The sequence below is a fragment of the Panthera uncia genome, chromosome D1, assembly GCF_023721935.1.
Source record: "Panthera uncia isolate 11264 chromosome D1, Puncia_PCG_1.0, whole genome shotgun sequence".
NCBI classification, from domain to species: Eukaryota; Metazoa; Chordata; class Mammalia; order Carnivora; family Felidae; genus Panthera; species Panthera uncia.
In genome coordinates this window covers 56097009-56120119 of record NC_064808.1, presented here as the reverse complement: position 1 = coordinate 56120119, position 23111 = coordinate 56097009, and the positions used below count along the sequence as shown (strand labels likewise).

General features: G+C 54.1%; 3 protein-coding genes across 4 annotated transcripts in view; 2 read left to right on the top strand and 1 right to left on the bottom strand.

Moving 5' to 3' along the window:
• Positions 1-9047, top strand: part of GDPD5 (glycerophosphodiester phosphodiesterase domain containing 5) — an 87935-nt gene extending 78888 nt beyond the window's left edge. For both annotated transcript variants that reach the window (XM_049619596.1, XM_049619602.1), the window contains 5 exons: positions 47-204; positions 456-603; positions 2039-2121; positions 4926-5038; positions 8074-9047. In XM_049619596.1, coding sequence (XP_049475553.1) covers positions 47-204; positions 456-603; positions 2039-2121; positions 4926-5038; positions 8074-8222 — 651 coding nt within the window. In that variant the 3' untranslated portion in view covers positions 8223-9047. The remainder of the gene's footprint in view (positions 1-46; positions 205-455; positions 604-2038; positions 2122-4925; positions 5039-8073) is intronic.
• The window catches only part of RPS3 (ribosomal protein S3), a 780806-nt gene that overhangs the window by 743755 nt on the left and 13940 nt on the right, over positions 1-23111 (bottom strand). The gene's annotated exons all lie outside the window — the stretch shown is intronic.
• Positions 14932-22621, top strand: KLHL35 (kelch like family member 35). The gene is made up of 6 exons (XM_049619610.1): positions 14932-15812; positions 16966-17150; positions 18822-18940; positions 19588-19776; positions 21114-21302; positions 22181-22621. Exons 1-6 carry the CDS (start codon positions 14932-14934, stop codon positions 22367-22369), a joined length of 1752 nt encoding a protein of 583 aa, XP_049475567.1. The 3' UTR covers positions 22370-22621.

Here is a 23111-nt window from a genome sequence, read left to right as displayed (position 1 = left end):
CTTTAACGGAAGAGAAAGTCAAGGCTGCCCCCTCTCCTGCCTGCAGGTCATGTGGCTGCCTAACAGGCAGAGGCCCTTCGTGCGGAAGGTGGCTCCTGGCTTCCAGCAGACATCAGGTTCCAAGGAGGCGGCCGCCAGCCTGCGGAGAGGCCACATCCAGAGGCTGAACCTGCGCTACACTCAGGTGTCCCGCCAGGAGCTCAGGTGCCTGCCCCAGCTCACCAGGGGGAGGCTGGATGCACAGAGTTCCTGGTTCAAAGAGTGGAGGTGGAGAGCATCAGGCAGATCCAGGTTTTGTCTGAGTTTGGTCCTCTGGGAGTGGAGATTCCTTTCTCCAGGGCCAGTTGTGGGTGTTCCTTTCTCCAGGGCCAGGAGGTTCGTGAAGGGGGACATGCTTTACAGGCCCGGAGGCCCCAGTCTGAGGGCTGACCAGCCTCCATCCCCCTGCCCCACAGGGACTATGCGTCCTGGAACTTGAGTGTGAACCTCTACACGGTCAATGCACCGTGGCTCTTCTCTTTGCTGTGGTGTGCAGGAGTCCCATCTGTCACCTCCGACAACTCCCATACCCTGTCCCAGGTGCCTTCCCCTCTCTGGATCATGGTAAGTTGGGAAATTGTTGGGGGGTGTGTGCAGGAGGGCACCTGGGGGTGTAGAGGGAGCCTGTGATACAGGGTGGGGGGTAGGCTCGATGCTCAGGGCTCTCTGGTGAGGTCTCAAGGGTGGGGGCAGCACGTGGTAGGGGGTATAGGCTTGAGGCAAGAGGAAGATCTTCATGGCCTCTGGAGTCTGCACTAAGGTGCTGGGGGGTGGGAAGAACCTGGGCCCAACCCACAGGGAGGAAAACATCATTTAAGGGCCCCAGAGGAGTAAATTAACTACTTGGGGGTTGGGTTTCGGGAGTTTGTTATATTTTGTTTTGAAGGAGAAGGCATTAGAAAAAGAGGGTAACAACAGGACAAAGATAGGGAACATTTAAAAGTTTCTCTGAGAATACACCAAATAAAACCAGTTTTCAACTGGTTGATTGGGTCCCTATAGACTGGCCTGGGCTCCAGTCCCAGCTCTGTCACTGGGGGAGCCCCCCACTCCCCACTATGCTCCCCTTGGCTCCCCACTGCCATTTCCGTGAGGACAGGACAGCCAGTCTGAGGGTCTTGTTATGGCTGAGACAGTGTCAGGGTCAAGTAACCAGAGCTAGGTTATGGATGGTTGTGTCCATCCACCTACCAGAGGTCCTTGCAAACCTCTAGAGGCTCTGCTGGGAACCAGCAGTGCGCACACTCAGAGGTTCAGGCGACAGCAGCTGACCAGCAGCAAGAAGTGCTCCTTTGTCCAGGCCCCGTCCCTCCTCCACAGCTCACCTGACATCAAGGCCTGGCTACACTGGAGGCTTTGCCCTCCCTGGCCCCCGGAGTGGGCAGGCCTTCACTCAACACCCTACAGTGACACACGTAATCTCACACCTGCACAGATGCCACACACACCCCTGCATACGTACTAGTCACACCCCCACATTCAGCTATTTGTCTTTTGTTACTCAGCTTCTGCTTGGAGCCCCCCTTAAGCACACAAACCCACCAGGCTTATTCACAAATGCCACCTCTACCCTGAACACCACACAGATCCTTTTTTTTTTTTTTTGAGTGAGAAAGAGGGGAGGGGTACAAGTGAGTGAGGGGCAGAGAGAGAAGTGGGGCTCACCGAAGCGAGGTTCATGCTCACCTGATGTGGGACTCAAACTCACAAACTGTGAGATCATGACCTGAGCCGAAGTCAGATGCTTAATGACTGAGCCACCAGACACCCCACACAGATCTTTTTTATCCTACACACACACACACACACACACACACGCTTACAGTGTTCAGAGCCTACTCCTACAAAATATCATCTCAAGCCCCGAAGCCCCCTCTGGATCCTCCCAGCCCATCCCTGATAGTGACGTGGGGTCCCCCTGCCCATATGGACCCTTGGTCTGGGGCCCCGGTTTGGACTGGCCAGGACTGAAAACTGGCCACTGGCCATCTGTCCACAGCCCCCGGACGAGTACTGTCTCATGTGGGTCACTGCAGACCTGGTCTCCTTCAGCCTCATCGTTGGCATCTTCGTGCTCCAGAAGTGAGTAGGCTTGGACACCCTTCCACAGCCTTCCCTGCCCCACAGCAGGCGAGCCCCCATCTCAGCCAGTCAAACCTCCCCAAGTCCTGGGCCAGGAGAAGCCCTGACCAGGCAGCGTGTTCAGGGTAGGAGGAGGACTGCCCAGTGGCCTGCAGCCCGTCCTCCTCAGCCAGAGCTGAGTGGCTTCGGGAACAGGTACCCGGCTAGGAGCCCATAGCCAACCAAGCTCTGACATGATTTGCTATGTGGACTTTGGCTTGTGTCCTGACCTGTTCCCCGGGGCCTGGGTTGTCACCGGCACTCAGGTGTGCCGTGCTGGAGACCTCCTGCCTGTCAGGGTAGCAGCTGAGCTGGTGGCTGCAGTGGGGAAGTGGGGTTGGTCTGGGGGAGGGTTTAGGGCCAGGCAGGGGCCCCAAACCAGCCACAGACAACAACTGGCCGTTCTATTCCTGACTGACGTTCTCTCTCTGTCACACACCGCTCTGATCCGGCGCATGTCCCTCCTCTCTCTCCCCACCCCCCTCTCTGCTGCACTCTGGCATCTCACAGCTATCACTTGATCAGGTAATTCTGGTGTGGTCTTCCTCTCCTGTCCCTCTTTCTCCCTCTTCCTTGCCATTCCCTTCTCCAGTTCCCTCTGAAAACCTGCCGTGCACTGAGCCGGTGCCTGGGTCAGGGTCCCTCGCGGGTCACCCTCCCAGACACCTCCCCTCGCCTGAAGCCTCCTGCTGTCCCCTGCCCTCCTTCTCTCCCCCACAATCCTCCCTTCTCTCCCCATCTTGCCATGTGTGTCCCTCTGCCCTTTGTTCCTCCTCGCTGTCTCTGTGGATGGGAACCCATGCTTCCCTGCAGGTTTGCTGACCTGGCCTCTCTTAGCACCAAAGCGGCTCCCTCGGGGGAGGGGCTGTGCCTGGCTGTCCCTCCCCTGCCACCAACTCTAGCACTCGCAGGGGCCTTCGCCACTACCCTACCAAGTTCTTTTCCCCCCTTCCCACTTTTGGCTTTGCCTCTGTTTATCTTTCTCTGTGTCTCTCACTTTGTGACTCCTGCCCCCCCCCCTTATACACACAGCCTCCCTGCTTTCCCCTGGGGGCACCCCACAGTGGTTGAGCTTCCTGTCCTAGATGTGCCTGGCTGCAGAGACCCTGGCCTGACACTTTCCTCCTGGGTTCTATGTTAATTTCCAACAGGAGTCCTAGGTCCTGGGGTCCAAGCCCTCACCTTAGCTAAGTGCCTTGGGCCCTCCTGCTTTATACAGCCTCACTAACCAGCTTCCAGAGGACCCTCCCTGGCTGAGGGGCTGAGGGGCTGGGTGCAGCAAAGGGACATGTACCTGGTCCTTCATTTGCAGCCAGCAGACATCTACATGTGCTGGTGCTGTGCTGGGCCTGCAGTGGGGAGCCAGGCCTTCGCTCTCGGAGCCCCGGTGTGCTGGATGGGGGCCAGCCAAGGTGGCCTAGGTGCTGGGATGGACATGTCCAGCCAGGGTCATGTCACTGTCTTCCTGGGGGTCAGCAGAGGACTGATGGAAGAGGGGACCCTGAGGGAGAATATCATTCCCTGTGGGCCCCCTTCCTCCATTCACTCACTGAACCAATACTATGGGCACCTGCCACACAGCAGACATTGAGGTTGGTGCCAGGGACACAGTGGCAGATAAGAGACCTATCGCTGCCCTCAAGGACATGTAGGGCAGCCAGCCCAGCCAGAGCACAGGCTGCCTTCCCCTCTGCTTCCTGCTTCCCCCTTGTCTGTCTGTTCTTTTCATTCACCCATCTGCCTGTCCATCTGTCTGTCCATTTCTGCTGTGCTGACCCCATCTGGAAACAACTGATTTCTCATGGAGTCCGGGCTGCCCGCACCACCCCCGCAGGGCTCAATGTCCGAGGGGTTGGGTTCTTGTTTCCAAGCTGACCCCTGCTTCTCTTGGTGGGAATGGGGGTAGGGGTTCAGTCAGTCTTTCTGTCTAGTTTGCAGGACAAGTCATAAGTTCAGAGACCAGAGATTTGGGGCTGGTTCAGAGGCACTGCAATAGCAAAAACTGCTGTGGGCTAGGTACAGGAGCCCAAGTTCCCCAGCTCTTCCTGGCCCCTGCATGCCCCGTACAGCCCCACCTCTTGCCCATTGGCTTAATTTTATCCCCCACCTCATCCCTGCCTCAGCTGTCAGAGGGATTAATGCTCTATCTAGCTTGTGCCTCACCATGAGGAAACAGGTCACTCTTCTAGGGTTGTTGGAACAGAGCAGCCTCTGGCCCACCCAAGTCACTGACACCCTTGCCTCTGAACCTGTGAAGACAAGCTCCCTACTTGTCTTCACAGCTCCTCCCCTCACTCCCTCCCCTCTTTCGCTTCCACTCCGGGGTTTCCCCACTGGCTTCACTCAGCCTGGTCCTGATGGTGGAGCTGGACGACACATCAGCCAGGACTCCCTGAGATTGGTGTGTACCCCACAGATGGCTCATCAGAGTCAGGTCTGCTAAGCTCCCCCACCCCAATTTACCCCAGAAGTCAGCGTGCAACTGCAAGCACCCGAAACAGAACTCACCAACCCCAAACAAACTATCTTCCTGGGCAAGGAGGGCTGACCTAGGGTTCCGGGGACAAGAGAGAGGCAGGAAAGCCCTGGCTGAGTCAGGGGACTCTGACTCAAACCCTTCTCTGGGCCTCAGTTTCCCCATCTCTAGTCAGACAAGAGTCCTTCTGGCCTCTCAGGCCCAATCCGGACAGGTTCTGGAATTGGGCAGGATCCTCGCTCCAAGGAAGGGTGGGGAAGGACCTGTGCCCATGGGGCCGTCTCTGCAGGTGGCGCCTGGGTGGCATACGGAGCTACAACCCCGAGCAGATCATGCTGAGCGCTGCGGTGCGCCGGACCAGCCGGGATGTCAGCATCATGAAGGAGAAGCTCATCTTCTCAGGTGTGCAGCCCTGCAGGTTGAGATGGGCGGTGGGCTCAGTTACCTTCACCCCACGCATGTACTCGAGTATGTGTACACACATTCTCCCGCAGCACGTACAGCCAGGAACACAGCACGGACATACATGTACCCACCCAGCTTCATGAAGTACACATACAGAAACATGTACCCCTCTGCATGCTGTCATCCACTCCAAGCCCTGGGGCGGTCAGCCCCATGGGTGGTGGACAAAGGACAAAAGTGTGGGGGTGGGGGAGTCTGCTTTTAAAGCTTACCCTCCTTTGCCTGGTTTATACACCACAGATATTGATTTTTTTCCCTTCTGCTTGCTGCCAGCCCATCGATGGCATTCCCAGTCTGATGGAGGAGGCAGCCGTAAGAACAAATACATAGAAACTTGGGTGTCACTAGAGCTCCAACAGGTGTGCTGAGCCAGAGTGGGGTGCAGAGAAGAGTGGTCAGAGCTCTCTGGGACAGTGAGGGTCTTGGGGCCCACTTTGCAAGGAGGTGACCTAGTGGGAATGGGAAAGATGAGTAGGAGGGGTCTGGGTTTGAAGTGAGGGCTGACCAAGCAGAGGGAAGGAAGGGTATTCAGGCAGGAACAGCATATGTTCAGAGGTAGTGAGGGGGCATGGCTTACTGGGGTACCAAGAATTATCATTCCATATGGTGTGGGGGGGGGGGGGGCTCAGGTTCACTTACCCTGAGGTGGCACTGAGGGGGGCACTTGGGCCTCGAGAGTGTGGTCAGGAGTTTGGGCTTCAGTTTGAAAGCAGAGTATGGTCACAGGCAGATCTGTCCCTGTTACAGGAGGGCTGTAACAAAGCCCCCCAAACTGGTGGTGTAAACAATAGAAATTTATGGTCTCAGTTCTGGAGGCAGAAGTCCAAAATCAAGGTGTTGGCAAGGTTGATTCACTCTGAGGACTGTGGGCGAAGGATCTGGCCCAGGCCTCTCTCCTTGACTTGTAGGTGGTCATATTTGTGTTTATGTGGTTCTCCCAGTATGCATCTCTGTGTACAAATTTCAACTCTTCCTAAGGACAGCAGGCATATTGGACTAGGGCCCACCTTGATGACTTCATCTTAACTAACATCTGCAACAACCTTATTTTCAAATGAAGTCACATCATGAAGTACTGGGGGCTAGAACTTTCAACATACAAACTGGGGGGGCAGAGTACAATTCCACCTCTAACAAGCATGGAGGGTGAACTAGAGAGGGGGAAGGTGGAGATGAGGAAGCCAGAAATTCAGGTGAGAGATTAGGCATGGGAACACGGAGGAGAGGAGAGATTTGAGGGATATTTAGGAGCCAGATGGACTGGGGTTCAAATCCCAGCTCTGTCCCCAACTAGAGTGTGAACCAGAGCATATTGGCACCAGACCCTTCCTGTATAAAATAGACTGGCACCTCCTGCCCCTCACAGGGTGCTTGTGGGGTTAGCACCATGCATGACCCAGCAGTGAGCTTGGTAAACACGGCCTGAATGAACGATACCCCAGTGGGGGTGACTGGTTTGGGAGCTAGTTCCTAGGATTGTGTGAATATCCATTCATTCATTCTCCCCTTTATTTATTCATTCCTTCAACAGATAATTGCCAGGCACTGTTTTAGGTGCTTAGGATTTAGATTCTTGCCTATGGGACACTTACATTCCTCCTCCCTTGGCTCAAAAGACCGCCCTCTCCTGGGAGCCTTCTCTGAGCACCAAGGCTGGGTTGGAGGGCCTCTCCTGGTGGTTCTCAGCCCTCTAGCCACACTGGGGAGCTCCTGTAAGGGCCAAAGGCACCCGGGGTCCCCAGGCTCCTACAGCCTGGCCCAGGGAAATCAGAAGGGGCGGGTGGAGTGAATGGAAAGCCTCTAGGCCTCTAGGCCTGGAAGGTTCTGCCCACGCAGGCCCCCACCTCTCCTTCAGTGCCAAAGGCCATTCATTGAGCACCTTCGGATATAGACTCTGAGGGAGCCAGCCACAGTCCTCAGGCCACCCTGCCCACTCCAGGTTGAGAGGTCCTTTCCAGAGACCCTCAACCTCACCAAGGCACTCAGGGTGGGCTCAGCTCCACTCAGCAGATACTTCCTGAGCCTCTGCTCTATGTTCAGTGCTGTGCCAGGCAGTAGGGACACAGATGCACCCAGACCTCACCCCTGTGCTTGAAGTACTCCAGTTCGTGGGGCCCACAGATAGTGACAGTACAGGATGCGATGGGGCAGGGGGAAGCAGGGGCTAAGGTGGACATGAGGAGGTCCCATCCCAGCGTGGGGGGATCAGGGGAGGCTTTTAGGGAACCATAATAACAGAGATGAGAAAAATTGAGCCATATTTTAAGAAATAAAGTACCGTGAAATAAGCCATACAGAGAAAGACAGATACCATATGGTTTCACTCTTACGTGGATCCTGAGAAACATAACAGAAACCCATGGGGGAGGGGAAGGAAAGAAATGGCTAATTTAAGAAAAAAAAGAGGTTAGAGTGGGAGAGAGCCAAAGCATAAGAGACTGTTAAAAACTGAGAACAAACTGAGGGTTGATGGGGGGTGGGAGGGAGGGCAGGGTGGGTGATGGGTATTGAGGAGGGCACCTTTTGGGATGAGCACTGGGTGTTGTATGGAAACCAATTTGACAGTAAATTTCATATATTAAAAAATAAAAAAAAAAATTAAAAAAAAAAAAAAAAGAAAGAAAGAAATAAAGTACCGATGGGGAAGTCACTCCCAGGAGAGGGACCAGTGTGTGCAAAGGCCCTGAGTAAACACATGAGCACCAAGCCCAGGAGGGTGCAGGTGGTTTTCTGTGGCTGGGAGGTGGAGTTCCAGGGGAGAGGTGAATGGGGTGTGGCCAGAGTGTTTGCAGAGTCCAAGGAGGGCCTTGAATACCAACCTCAATGGCACACCTGAACCCAGTGATTTCATCAGCCTCCAAGTGCCTGAACAGGAGCTGTGTGTTGCGAGTTACCCTTCCCCCTCATCTGCCAGCCATCCTCACTGAACTCTCTTCTCCCTACTCACGTTCTGCCTCCCTCTGGCCCAGCAGAGATCAGCGATGGCATGGAGGTTTCCGATGAGCTCTCTGTATGTTCAGACAACAGCTATGACACGTATGCCAACAGTGCTCCCACCCCTAAGGACAACCGAGGGAGTGGCAGCCGCACCAAGACTCTCACAGACCGGAGTGGGCGTTAGCCGAAGACCTGTTTGTCCCAGCCTGTACCTGTACGTGGAGACCAGGGGACCCAAGAGAGCGGGCAGAAGCATGTCTGGACCTGGAGTGCTCTGGGAGCTGGCTCCACGGCCTCCTCGTTGGCTCCGGCCCCCGTCAGCCATGGCCCCCCTTGAAGGGGACTCCCCTCTCTCCTGAGGCCCAGCCAGGTCAGAACTCCAGCCTCGCAGAGGCCCCTGCTGGCCTGGGGCCCCTTCTGGGAAGTCTGGGGCCCAGGGCCTGGTCCTCCCCCGGAGGCCTTCCCTTGCATCCTGATCTGGAAGCTCTGATGGCTCGCTGCTGGGCCGTGTGGCAGCTGAGGATGTGGGTGTCCACGTGTGTCCATCCTCCTGTCTATGCTGAGGTAGCCGACTTCTCCGGTGTCTCCTGCCTTGAGGGCCTGGGCTGGGCCTCTGCCCCCAGCAGCTGTTCTTCACATCAGTCTCAAAGCACAAGGAGGTTCAGCCCAAGAAGAAAGCCTGCTGTGGTGGAGACACTCCTCCCTGACCAGCCTCCTACCACCACTGGCCCTGCCTCAAGAGAGGGACTGAGCCATGTCCCCAGGAACAGCTGGAGATGGCCAGGAGAATAGGCCTAAGGCTGCTTTATCCCTCGCCCTCGTGTCCAACAGACTTCTAGGGCAGAGTGGCACAGAGGCCCAAGAGATCTGCAGACTGATACAACCTCAGGTTTCCACATCAGTGGCCACAGGGCATTGGCCACCTAGGAAGAGTGTCCTAGGCATGGCCAAGGAGGCCTACAGCAGAGCAAGCCTGACAGCCTTGGCCAATATGATTAAAGCTGCCATCCTGACACATGCTGTCTCTGAATGGTCTGTGGGAGGATGGGGAGAGAACTTGCTGGGTTTGGGTTCAGTTTTGGCCAAAGGAGGAAGCATTTTCAGAAATGAGTAGAAGAGTGGCAGGGTACTTGGGCCCCTACCCAGTATCACCATGACACCAGGGGTTCCTTAATAACCCTGGGGTTGGGGACCAGCATCCCCATACTGTGGTGGGGAGATGATCTTGGAGAGAGAAAGTGACCATCCAAAGCCACATAGCTTAGAATGGGCAGAGGCAGAATCCTGCCCAAGCTCTGGCCCCAGAGCCTATGCGTGCGTGCCTTCCATAACCAGCCAGGAATGGCAAGGCAGATGGGGAGACCTCCTGGGTCCAGTGCAGGGCTGGGTGGTGGAACTAGCAGGTCCCCTCACAGCCATATGGAGGTGCTTCTAGGAGCCAAGGGATGTACCTCTTCTGGACAGAATTATTGGGGTCTAAGCAATTTTGGTACCTTCTTGGAAGAAAGGAAAAGAAACCCCTCCCAAATTCTGAAATCCAGACTGTTCCCCCCACATTAACCTCTAGGGCCACCCTCTGGGAACTGTGAGGGGATTCACACTCCTTCCCTCCTACTGAACATATACCAAGTGCATCCCCTGAAGGGACAGAGGTCAGCTCCCACCTTTCCCTGGGCACAAAGTGTAAGAGAAATCCTGAGCAGCCAGGTCAGGGACGGGCTGCACTGCTCTACACAAAATGCCCCAGTAACCTCTCCAGCCTCTGGCAGGCCCACCCAGGAAAGTGGATTTGACCTTTCATTCCAGCCCTTTCCTGTCCAGCCAGTGCCCCTGGCCAGGATGTCCCAGGTTCATGGCCACACTTGGGCAACTTGAGACCTCCCAAAGTCTTCAGGAGCAGGAAGAGGGGGCTGGAAATTCAGAGTGGGACAGCTAGTCAGCATCCCTCACCGGGGCCCTACAATGTACCCACCTCCCCAGTGCACAGGCAGTCCAGCTGCCTCCCCTCATCCCCCAAAGCAGAGGGAGCATGGCGACCATTCCCTAGGTGGGCAGAGGGCCAGTCCTGTCTCCACCCTCAGCTGAACCTGCATCCTGTGGTCAATGCTGGCTCCTGTCCCTTGACTGAAGAATTACTGAGAACCCAACCTTCCTGATGTCATCCCCACATCCTCCCCTGGTCTGTGGAGGACAGACTGACTGCCCTGTTCACAGGGAAACCGGAGACAGGGTCCCTCCCCGTCCCACTCCTTCCCTTGGACCTCAGGGACACAGCCTCCCCCGGGTGAGCCTGCTCCAGGGCCATCCTTCCCAAGTACAGATAAAAAGTGACCAAGGGGTGCCTGAGTGGCTCAATCAGTTAAGTGTCCGACTCTTGGTTTCAGCTCAGGTCACCATCTAAGAGATGTGGGATCGAGCCCCATGTCAAGCCCCACGTCAAGCCCCATGTCAAGAATCTGCTTGAGATTCTTTCTCCTCTCTCTCTCTCTCTCTCTCTCTCTCTCTGCCCCTACCCCCTGTTCATGTTCTCTCTCTCAAAATAAATAAATAAAATTTAAAAAAGAATCTCCCATAACCTATGACACATCGCAACACATACTCCTTTCTTGGGGGGAAGGGAGATAGACCATTCCCTGGCATGGGGTTCTGGGAATAGACTCTGCCCCCAGGACGCCTACTTGGCCAGCATCATGGTGACTCCTGCCATCCCAGCTCCTTCCACAAACTCAGCCCCAGGCCTCACTGACTCCACATGGCACGTGGCTTTCACTTACAGACCCCCTCTTGAGTGTCACAGCAACCCAGTAAGAATGGCAGAGCAGGAACTGTGAGCATCCCTACTGCCAAGATGAAGAGCTGGGCCAAGGGATGAGCAGGAGTCTGCCCCAGGCTGCATGGCAAGTCACAGCAGTTCCAGGACCAGACCCCAAGTGCCCTGGGCCTATCCGGGTTCTTGTCAAAGCAACCTCCTCCCAGTTGCTGACCTCTTCCATGAAGGCAAATCTCCTCACCCGCCTCTCAAACACTAGGCCCTGTGGTCCTTTGTGGAGGCAGCAAACAATCTGGGAGCAGCCTATGGGGTTGCCTCCTCGGGGTCCACGAGGCCAGGCCAGCCCAAACCTGCCTCCTCTTGTCCATGCCAACCAGGCCTGCTCAGTACCACCACGCCCCACCTCACTGGGTCCCCTCCGAGGTGGGTACATTGCTGAAAACTACCTCAACTCATACCGTGCCACACATATAGGACACACATGATCCACAAGGCACAGCTTCCTGTCCTTTACAGACAGACCCATGTCAAACACAGAAACAACCACTTAGAGATGGACACTAAGAGGGACACACCAGGCAGACAACCAGACACATGCAGTCCCTATAAGACAAAGTCTGCTATCAAATAGGAACACAGATAAAGCAGAGCCACACAGAAGCAGGAGGAAAACGGGAGACCTCTAAGCTATGCAATCACATTCTTAGTCACACCTACAGCTATACAATCACACCCACCCCGGTGCTACACAGTCACCAGGTCCCCATGCACTCCCACACTCACAGGGACCCTGGAACACCTATACACTCACAACCACCCGATTACACCCCAACTTCCTAGGGCAATCTCCCCTACACCTTCACATCCATGCATTTATTCAGGGGTACAACCAGTGCCAGGTCACCCCCAATCCAGGTACAACATTCCCTGAGATGTATGCACAGTCAATACCACGCTTACTCCCGCCTCCTTCCTTCCCCCCGTCCCTCCCAGTGCTGGTCCAGGAATGGAACAAAAGCCCAGCGTCCCCTCCTCCCCTTCTCCCCCTCTCCTCTCCCCTCCCCCCTGGCGTCCAGCCCCTTTGTCCTCCTGTAGCTGAGCCGGAGCGGGAGTCCAGGCAGAGCCGCAAGGACATTGGAGCCGGGACTGCCAGGGGTGCGGCAGCAGGACAGAGAGGAGTGGTCAGTGCCAGCGCAGCAGCGACAGAGCACCTGGGTGAGGGCATGGCCAGGTAAGTTCCAGGTACATCCGGGACTTAGACCCTCACACGGCAAGGCTGTGTGGTGTCTACAAGTCTGAATGTGTATTTGTGTGAGTGGCTGTGGATGTGAACAAGAAACAGGGTAGCATGTCAACTTCTAGAGGCTGGATTCCCCAGTTTGCATCAGGACCCTCGGCTGGAGGTGCCTAGATTCTTAGCTGGGATGGGAGAATGCCCAGCAGCGTCCTCCCTGGGAATCCCTACCTTCCATGTTGCAACCGGGTGTCCTCCGGCCCCCAGACTGGGAATCTCCAGGGTAGAAACTGAGTCTGATGTCCCAGCATGACCACAGTGCCCAGTGCACTAGACAGCAGTTAGAAAGAATGAAAAAGTGAAAAAGTATTTGTGCACTTCCAGAAGACTCCCTCTCTGCCCCGCCAAGCATCCCCTGTGCTGCAGGGACAAGCCCCTCTTTACCCTGAGGAGGCCTGCCCTCTTGGATCTCAGCCCAGGAGGTGGCTGCTTTCTTAGCAAACAGCCTGCAGAGAATGGAATGGGGGCCGCGTGCTCTGCTGACCTCTCTCACCTCCCTCTGCTGATCCTGGGCTGCTCCTCAGAACATCCCCTAACCCTGGCAAGTGTGGCTGAGCAGCTAGGCATGCAGAGTCGGGAGCCAGGTGGATTCGGGGCCCAGCCCCTCTACTTGGGCATAGTTAGCTTCCTGGGATGCTGCCCACTGGGGAGCACATTTCTGTCATCCTGAGACAGGACGATCCAGCGCCAAGGATGACCGGAGCATGAGCAATGAAAGCCAGACTAACACTGGGCAAGATCTGACCTCCAGGGCAATGCAACCTCATGCAGTGAGCTCCCAGTCCCTGGAGGTGTGCAAGCGGAGACTGTATGTTCATAACGGCCAAATCGCAGCCAGCCCAGTACCGCCCTTCAGTCTCGAGAGTGCTTTTGCGAACACCTTTCTTTTCATCCTCACAGCAACCACTGAAAGGCGGATTCCCTGTGTGCTTTTGCTTCCTTATGACAGACTCAAAGAAGGGCAGGGGCATCTAAAGAAACGTTCAGGGCTGTGAGGATCAAATGAAATTATGTACATAAAAGCAACTAACACACCTGGTGCGCTTCCTTCCTCTCGTGTAAAAACATGTAAAGAAATGTTAGCTGAGTTTGTACTATGTACCTAGCACTTTTCAAATTCCACTTGATAGTCCCAAAGTCACAACAATCCTTCTTCAGAGGAAGAAACTGAAGGGGAGTGACTTGTACAGCTCACACAGAGACTCAGTGACAGAGGCAGGGTTAGAACCCAGATCAGTCCTTAGAGCTAGCTCCATTTCCCCACCATGCTTCTTGAAAACGCAGAGAGAACTCACTAGAGAGAGGGCCAACTACCCTCTCAGCGGGGCTCTAGCCTCCTGCACTCTTTCTCTCTGGGCCTTAGCAAAAGTTCTTCTCTAAATGGTGACAAGCTCCCTGCATTGCCTTCCCTTCCCCTGGCTAAGTCCACCTATGCTTCTCAGTCTGCACACCCCTCCTCAGGAACACCTTCCCTGACTCCCCTCCAACTGGGTTTAGTTGGCTATTGGCTCCCACACTCCCCCGTGGGACCCCCACCAAGCTGTGAGATCCAGGAGGGCAGGGTCTATGACTATCTTGTTCACTGCCTGTCACAGAAAAGGCTCTAAATACATGCTAGCTTAATATATTCACTCAATCTTAAATAGGTATTAACTGAGCACCTACCACGGGCCAGATCCTGTACTGATGGGGGAAACATGGATATTAAATAGAAAAATCAAGGCTTGGGGACACTTGGGTGGCTCAGTTGGTTGAGCATCTGACTCTTGATTTCGGCTCAGGTCATGGTCCCAGGGTCATGGGATGGAGCCCCAAGTCAGGCTCTGTGCTGAACATGGAGCCTGCTAAGATTCTGTCCCTCTCCCTCTCTCTCTCTCTCCCCCTCCGCCCCATTCATGTGTGTTCTCTCTCTAAAAGAAAGAAAAAAAGAAAAATCAGGGTTTAGTCAGTGTGGAGCACCCACAGGAAATCAGGAGACAGGATGGGGTGACAAGTAGGAGCAGAGTTATACCTCCCTACACCACACTGGGTCTCTGTGGGGCAGTCTGAATCCCTTCTACAGCTCCTGTCAGGGGACCCCCGCCCCCTCCAACACACACACAGATATTTTGTGCAGGTTCCAGTAACCTCCCAGCCGTCCTGTTCCAGACCTTGGAGAGTTAAAGACTCCCTGCTGTTGGCAGCCACGTGGCACTGCTTCACCCCTTGTGAGAGGCCCTAAACACGATGTGTTTGTAAACCGTTCCCTTATTAGACTCTCCTCCAATTATCCCATTTGAGAGCTTACCATCTGTCTCCTGCTGTTATTAAGAAAAAGTTTAGTGGTGCCTGGGTGGCTCAGTCGGTTGAGCGTCTGACTTCTGCCCAGGTCATGCTCCCACAGTTTATGAGTTCAAGCCCCACATCGGGCTCACCGCTGTCAGCACAGAGCCCGCTTTAGATCCTCTGTTCCCCTCTCTCTCTGCTCCTCCCCTGCTCGCTCGCTCTCAAAAATAAACATTAAAAAAAGAAAGAAAAAGCTTAACGAGTTTGAAGAAGAGAAAGAGTAAAATGGCTTAAGTGGGTAAGCGAGGGAGAGGTAATACAGCCGAGGCAGGGCCTAGCCCTTCAGGTAGGCAAGGACTAGATCACTATAGCCATTAGGGCTCTGGGTGGAGGAATGGAATGACGAGCAGCTGGATAAATGAAAGCACACGCGTTACATTCATACACACCTGTGTGAGCAAACCGGACAAGGAACCAAGGATGAACGGACGAGGGGCCTCCGGCCCTCTCGCCAGGCCCAACCCGGTGGATTTCTGACGCCGTTTGTGCTCTTTACCTGGCAGGATGCTGGAGGGCCCGGTGCCGGAGGAGTCGGAGCACAGGTCCCAAGGGCCGTGCGCTGGGTCTTGCCACGCGCAGCGCCTTCTGCAGACCCTCAATGCGTACCGACTGAGCGGCACCTTCACCGACGTGGTGCTGCGCGCCGGTGGCCGAGACTTCCCGTGCCACCGCGCGGCACTCAGCGCGGGCAGTGCCTACTTCCGCAGCCTGTTCGCCGCGGGGCAGCCGGAGCGCGCCCTGGCTGTAGTGCCTGTGGCGCCCGTGGCCTCGGAAGCGCCGGGCGCGGGGCCGGGCGTGGCGGCGGCGGCTCTGGCTGTGGTGCTTGACTACGTCTACGGGGCGGGGGTGCGGCTGCGCGCTGAGGACGAGGCGGCCGCCGTGCTGGCGCTCGCCGAGCGGCTGGGCGTGGCGGGCCTGCGCGAGGCCTGCGCCAGCTTCCTCGAGGGTCGCCTGCGCGCCGCCAACAGCCTGGCGCTGCGTCGCGTGGCCGCCGCCTTCTCGCTCGCCTCGCTGGCCGAGCGCTGCGGCCGCATGCTGCGCCAGGCCTTCGTCGAGGTGGCGCGCCACGCCGACTTCTTGGAGCTGGCGCCCGACGAGGTGGCGGCCCTGCTGGCCGACCCGGCGCTGGGCGTGGCACGCGAGGAGGCCGTGTTCGAGGCGGCCATGCGCTGGGTGCGCCACGACCCGCCAGCCCGCCGCGGGCAGCTGAGGCGCCTGCTGGAGCACGTGCGGCTGCCCCTGCTGGCGCCCGCCTACTTCCTGGAGAAGGTGGAGGCCGACGAGCTGCTGCAGGCCAACCGCGAGTGCCGCCCGCTGCTGCTCGAGGCCCGCGCCTGCTTCATCCTCGGCCCCGAAGCTGGTGCGCTGCGGGCCCGGCCGCGGAGGTACGGCCCCCATTCCCTTGCCTTCCACCCTTCCGCATCCCCGGTTCTTCACTCATCCCTGTGGCATCCTTTAATCCAATCACTTAATCGTGCCTCTGGAATGAGATGCGGTCATGCATTCGGCGCACATTTCATGGACTTGGTACTGGGAATGCTGCCCTTGAGTTCAGGATCCAGTGAGGGAGGGGTGGGGATCCACACCCTACACATATCCTTTGCCTTGCCCATCCATCCATCCATAATTCTGAGTGCTTCCCTGCGTGCAGGTCTTGTACTGGGTGCCTGGGACTTGGGAATAATTGGAAATACCATTTACCTCGGAGAGCTCAGTTTAGTAAAGGCTATAAATAGGCAGGTCCTGGAAAAAAATGAGAGGCTTAGGGCCAAACCAGGAGATTTTGCATGGAGTAGTCCAAGATTGTCTGTCACCCTCCCAAGGATAGAAGACAGGACGCCTCTGTCTTCCCACACTGTGTCTCCCAACACTAAGCTCAGGGCCTGGTACAAAGAAGATGCTCAATATTTGTCAAAGGAATTAGGTATGAAGCTGGTGGCTTGGCTTCGGAATTCTGGTATGGTCAAAAGCCTGAGGGGTTGGTTAGTGGAAGGGGAGAATGCTTTGCTGAAAGGGTGATGGAATTAGTAATTAGGGAATGGGTTTTGGAGATGATTACAGTAGGAGGGAGGCAGCAGAATTAGGCAGTCTTCATTAGGGATGAAGGGCAGAAAAGGGTGAAGAGAATGAGTTAGTGGCACCCAACCTGGGCTTGCATTCCAGCTCTCTCACTTACTGGCTCCATGACTTCTGGCAAGCCAAAGTCTGTGAGCCTCAGTTTCCTCCTCTGCCAAAGGAGTAGTAATCCCTGCCTAATAAACTATCATAAGGATTAAACAAGGTGACTTTTCTAGGCAAGGGCTCTGTAAAGATTCTTTCTCTGTAATTCAGAGGTCAGTAGATTGGGGTTAAGGATTAGTGTGACACTCTTCCCATCAAGAGCTGGAAAGGAGGTTGGAGGTGTCAGAGTCCAGCACGGGACTGGAGGACAAAAAGGCATGGAAGGGCAGCAAGTCAGTACAGTCTGGTCATCGGGAGGGTGAGGAGGGCCAAAAGTTGTGTGCGGGTTAACAGGCATTGGGCTTATCACCATGCCAGATTCATGGACCTAGCTGAAGTGATCGTGGTCATCGGCGGTTGTGACCGCAAGGGGCTCCTGAAGCTGCCCTTCACTGATGCCTACCATCCAGAGAGCCGGCGCTGGACCCCACTGCCCAGCCTCCCAGGATACATGCGCTCAGAGTTCGCCGCCTGTGCTCTGCGCAATGACATCTATGTTTCCGGTGAGGGCAGGTCCGCAGCGGGAGCCCCACAGGATTGGCTCTTTGCCTCTCTTGTGCAGGTCCCTTGTTTTAATCTTCAGTTGTGAAATGGGGGTGGGATATTCTTGATGACCTGTGGTTATTGGCTGAAGTGGCATGTAGTCCTGCAGAGCCCATCACTAGTGTGATTCCGACCTTTATTCACTAAAGTCCACTTCAGTTTGTAGTACTATTAATCACTTCTATTTAGCAGACCACATGCAGGATATTATGCTGGGCAGCTTACATTACTCACTCAATTTCCCCTCCAGCCCCATTTCACAGGGAGGTTAAGAATTTTCCCATTATCTCAAAAATGGCAAAGCTAGGAAGAACACAGATTGTTTTGATACCAATGGATTGTGCCCTCCCTGAGATTCAGGCCCCAGAGACTTAAATAAAATAGTCCCTGCCTCCCCAGGGGTGCCCTGGAGAGGCACTGAAGGCAGAGACACTTCACTTTACCACCAGACTTTTCAGCTGGATCTTGAAAATCTGGAGGGAACAGCATAGGACAGGAATGTGCAGAAAGGAACCCCAGGTACTCCGGTCTCCAAAGTGCAGATTGAGTGCATCTGGGAGAAGAAGGGAGGTATTGTGGATGAGGCAGGAAAGGGAGTCGAGTCAGGTCAAGGAAGCTTTGATTCCAGGTCTAGGCAGACAGCACTGTGGTAGGGAGCTATGGGTGTCTAGGAAGGATAAGGAGAAGAATGAACCAGAAAGGCCTCAGGGACAATCCAGGCCACACTTTATTAGTGGATAACTTCTCTAAGGCTCCTGATGGCCTGTGAGCAACCACATGTTGCTGGGCCTCTGCTGGGAATACACAGAAGTAAGAGCTATAAAACAGAGTTGGGGCTTGAGTCATGGGCTCAGGCTAAGGGATGCAGTCAGGGTTGTCCCTGGGAAGGGTGCTCCTGACAGGTGAGTCCCTGGTCAGTAACCCCAGGAGGAATGGGGAAGGAGAGTCCACGGCCTGCATTCCAGGGCCTGGCCTCATAGGCCATACCAGTGCCCAGCTTCAGGGACTAGAAGTTCTGGATCTGGTCACTGATCTGGAGTGAAAGGCCATATGTGGTCTTCAGCGGTGCATTCTTGGTTTCTAAGCCGCATCTGGGTTTCCTATCTGTAAACTGGGTACAGTAACCCTAACACCTCATGGAGGGATAACAGACATGAAATTGTGAAGGTAAAGGCAGAAATGAGGCAGGGTTCCTAGGTCACTCTCTACCTTTACCCATTCCAGAGCAGGTGGCTCTGTTTTCCCTTTGCCCCCGTCACCTTCCTGATGCTTGTCTTGGGCACGCTTTGCACTCATATCTAGTTGAGTTCTAAGTGCCCCCCACTTTGCTTCCCTGAGCACAGAGCCTGGCATACCACCATAAAGCACCCAGTGAAGATCAGCTTCTTCTCCCTGAGTCTTTCAGGCCTCTCTCCTCAAAACTCCTGCCCCTTGTCCTAACTCACACCTTCCCACCATTCAATCAAAGCACACTGTCCAGGTGACAGGCCTAGAGCCTCACACCAGCACAGTGGGGGGAGTCTTTCCTGCTTAACACTTCCTTTGCATCTGGGGGCCCTTATTTCTGGGTCTTGAGGGGTGCTGGGGTTAGCAAGAGGGCCTGGGGTCAACAGCTGCTTCTCTTTCCCTAGGAGGCCACATCAACAGCCATGACGTGTGGATGTTTAGCTCCCCTCTGCACACTTGGATCAAGGTGGCCTCGCTGCTCAAGGGCAGGTGGAGGCATAAGATGGCAGTCATGCAGGGGCAGGTAGGCACACCCAGCAGCTGCTGCCCTGTGAACCAAGGTACAGATCAATGGACTTACTGGGGGAAGGCCCTCTAAGACACTGTCTTTGAAAGAAGGGATCTTAGGCACCAAAAAGCAAAGCTACTTGCCTGAAGTTAAAAATAATGCTAGTGCTAATACCAATCACCATAATAGTACAGTCTAGCGGTCAGGGGTCAAAGGTGTGGGCTCTGGGCCAAACAGACTAGTTTGAATTTTGACTCTGCCACTTAAAAAAAAAAAAAAATTGCTCATTATCTCTATAAGCTACATCCCAAACTCAGAAAATAGAAGTGCTTCTTAGGACCACTGAAGTGACCTGATAAACTCTCAAAAAATTACTAGCTATTATTATTAAGCATCAGCCTGGTGCCAGATATTTTACAGACAGATTTAATACCCACCCCAGAGACCGATATCATTATTCCCAGTTAACAGAGGAAACATGTTCAGGGAGGTTTGGTAAGTGGATGGAGGCCACCCAGGCACTGGCAGTGCCGAGATGCACATGATCTAGGTCTGGAGAAAGTTTCTCTGCAGAGTGGAGCCCGTGGGGCTGGCACACACATGGCTCTGACTCCCGCTGGAAGTTGCCGCCACACCTCATCCTTGCCTGTCCTCACCCGCAGCTGTTCGCGGTGGGCGGCTTTGATGGCCTTCGGCGCCTGCGCAGCGTAGAACGCTATGACCCCTTCTCCAACACCTGGGCGGCGGCAACACCTCTCCCAGAGGCTGTGAGCTCAGCTGCAGTGGTGGCCTGCGCCGGCAGGATCTACGTGATCGGGGGAGCTGGGCAGGACGGTGTCAGCACCAACAAGGTGGGCACAGACAGGGCATTAGAGGTCTGCTGTGTGCCAGGCGCAGAACTGGCACCTTCATGTCCTCGTCCATTTTCTCACTCTCAACAACCCTGAGGAGTGACCTGCTGGTTGCAGGCAAGGAAGTGAGTTCAGAGAGATAGATGACCCCAAGGTCACACGGTGGGTCTGACGTGAATATTTTACCTGGTGCCATAGGGGTTTCAAATACATTTTAAAAATTAAGTGAGGGCAAGGATGGGATTACTTAAAATGTTTTTCCTCCATTTAAACAACCACCACCACTCAGTACTGAAAATTTAGAAAACAGAGAAACAGAAAAATATCACCCATGACCCCACCACCGAAGGATAACTACTATTAATATTTTGGTACATTGCCTTCCAAGCTTCTTCTGAATCTTTTGTGTTTTAGTTTTGTGTTTACCCTTAGTAAAATTTTGCATTCTTTTTATTCTCATCTAAATGTAAGCAACTTTCCACATGCTTACAAACTCTTCACAGCCATCATTTCAATAGTTCTCTGGGTGGGTGAACCATAGTCTATCAACCAAATTTTCAGTTGTTGAACATTTAAGCTGTGAATAAAAATTATTCCTCCTCTCCTGATGGCCTCACAAGTCTGTGGTCCTGGGACCTGAATCTTTCAAAAACTAGGATCCCTCACCCCTCCTTATTCTGACCCCATTTCCCCCCCCCCCACACCTTCCTGGGGCTGGCTTGGGGAACTGCCCTTTAATACCCTTTTGTGCAGCACTGATGTATTATAGGCCATTCCAGGGGTCTCCAAGGAAACAATTGAGGAAACGGAGTAAGGGTGAACACAGAGGTGGGATAAGCCCTCAGAAATTGTGGAAGGTGTTGTCAACACTGGTGGGGCTGGGAAGCCTGTGGGTAGCTGTAGGAATGGGGACTACAAGACAGCCCAGCTGGAATCTTGTCATGAGCTCAGAGCACCAAGAGCAGGGAAGAGGGTTGACAACGTATGCAACAAGAAATGCATCTCTATTTGGGGGCCTGCTCTCTGAGACCTTCTCTAGCACTAATGAAGATGGTACTTCCATCTTCTGGGACACAGACCTTTCCCAGACCTTGAAAGATGAGGAGGCTTTGGACAAAGGGAGGAGTCCAGAGCTGGGGCTAGAATGTGGAACCAGACTCAGCACACTTGAGGGCAGGGACAGGGGGTCTCCTCTATTCTTGCAGATGCTAGCTCAGGCCTGGTGGACACAGGTAAATGTGTCGAATGAGTCCCCCCAGCCAGAGAGATGGGAGGATGTGGGTAGGAGGGCAGTTGGGGGGTGAAGCTTCACCACAGCCCCTCCTCCTGCCCCTCAGGTGCAGTGCTTTGACCCTGAGGAGGACCGGTGGAGCCTGCGATCACCGGCGCCCTTCTCACAGTGCTGTCTCGAGGCTGTCTCCCTTGAGGGCACCATCTATGTGGTTGGAGGCCTCATGAGCAAAATCTTCACTTATGACCCTGGCACAGATGTCTGGGGGGAGGCAGCTGTCCTCCCCAGCCCTGTGGTAAGTAGATGCTCCTGGGCACAGCCTTGGTACTGGTGGCAATCAGGAGAACAAGGTGCCATGTCTAAGGATGTGAATCTCAGAGTTTGGGAGTCTTATCTCTGACTTCATGCTAGGCAGTTATATATAATTCCTTAGCTTTGTCCTCGTTATGATAATCAGCCACGTGTTCCACAGATGAGGAGACCAGCCTTAGAGAGGTTGAGGCCTCATCCAAGGCCACCAGTTAGGCCATATGAAGGCAGAGCATGGAACCTTAGTCCCAAGTGCTTTAGCCTTGAATGGGGGTCTTGGTCTAAATGACTCTGCAGTCTCTTCTGTTCTGAAGGCCACCAGCTGGTAGCCTATTGTGGGGAGATCAGGGTGAAGGGACTTGGTAAGTTCCCCTGCCCTAGTAATATTAGAGGAGGGAGGTCCAGGCCCTAGATGTTCTGGCCCCTGCATTCCTTGTCTCCCCCATCTCCTGTCCCCTTCCCTGAAACTCCAAAGATACTACATAGCGGTGTGGTTGGATTGCTGGTCCCTGCCAGTTCTGACCTTCAGTGCTTCTAAAAGCCTGAGATTTCTGGCCTGAGTCTGAGATCCTAGAGCGGTCATGGTGGTTGTGATTGTTATCACTGTTACTGAAGTTCTTACTATCTTCCTGGAACTATGTAAAATGTTTTAATTGCTTAACCCCATTAACTGTTAAGGCAACCCTTAGTAAGGGTCAAGCCAGAGCTTGAACTCCGATTCATCCAGTCCCTGCCTTCCTGCCATCTAGACTGCCTGCTCATATTCTGTGGATCGGGGTTTTACTGTCTGGCCTGGCCAGCTAGGGACAGAGGGAGCTCCAGGCTGGACCCCATAGCTGATTATCTTTCTGTTTGTCCACCCAGGAGAGCTGTGGCGTGACTGCGTGTGATGGGAAGGTCCACATCCTTGGTGGGCGGGATGATCTTGGGGAGAGCACCGACAAGGTCTTCACCTTTGATCCCAGCAGTGGGCAGGTGGAGGCCCAGCCATCCCTACAGCGCTGTACCAGCTCCCATGGTTGCATCACCATCATTCAGAGCCTGAGCAGGTGACACAGACTTGAACAGCCTGAGCCAGGAAACAGAGAAAGGAAGGAGAACTTGGGTTCACCACTGCTCCCCTCATGGCTCCTCCATGTAAATAGCCCCTTAACTTATTGCCGCCCTCCCTTCTCATAGAAATAAAACCTTCAAAGGTTGGGTCTGTGTTCCAGCTCAAGCCTGCTTTGCCTGGAGAAGTAATGCCCAACATCTACTCCCTGATTTGACTCTTTACAAAGCACCTTCATATATCCACCTTCATGATGGCAGTATGGACATATTAAAAAAATTATGAAACATTTCATGCATAAAAAGAATATATTTTTATACAGTTTAAGAATTATAATAAAGTAAATATCTGTGTTTCCACCATCTAGCTTAAGAAACAGATCTTTACAAATGCCTTTGTAGACACCTCCATTCCTAAACCCATTCCTTCCCACATCTATCCCAAAGGTAATCACTGTCTTTACATTTGAGATTACTGGCATTTTTGAAACTTTTTTTTTTTTTTTAATTTTTTTTTTAACGTTTTATTTATTTTTGAGACAGGGAGAGACAGAGCATGAACAGGGGAGGGTCAGAGAGAGAGGGAGACACAGAATCTGAAACAGGATCCAGGTTCTGAGCAGTCAGCACAGAGCCCGATGCGGGGCTCGAACTCACGGACAGTGAGATCGTGACCTGAGCCCAAGTCAGAAGCTTAACCGACTGAGCCACACAGGCGCCCCCATTTTTGAAACTTTTAATAAGC

Excerpts from the sequence above, each read along its gene's own strand:
- KLHL35 (XM_049619610.1), top strand. The coding sequence starts at position 14,932 with ATGCTGGAGGGCCCGGTGCCGGAGGAGTCGGAGCACAGGTCCCAAGGG. Across the intron at positions 15,813-16,965 it reads CTGCGGGCCCGGCCGCGGAG|ATTCATGGACCTAGCTGAAG; the intron begins GTACGGCCCCCA and ends TCACCATGCCAG. Across the intron at positions 19,777-21,113 it reads ACGGTGTCAGCACCAACAAG|GTGCAGTGCTTTGACCCTGA; the intron begins GTGGGCACAGAC and ends CCTGCCCCTCAG.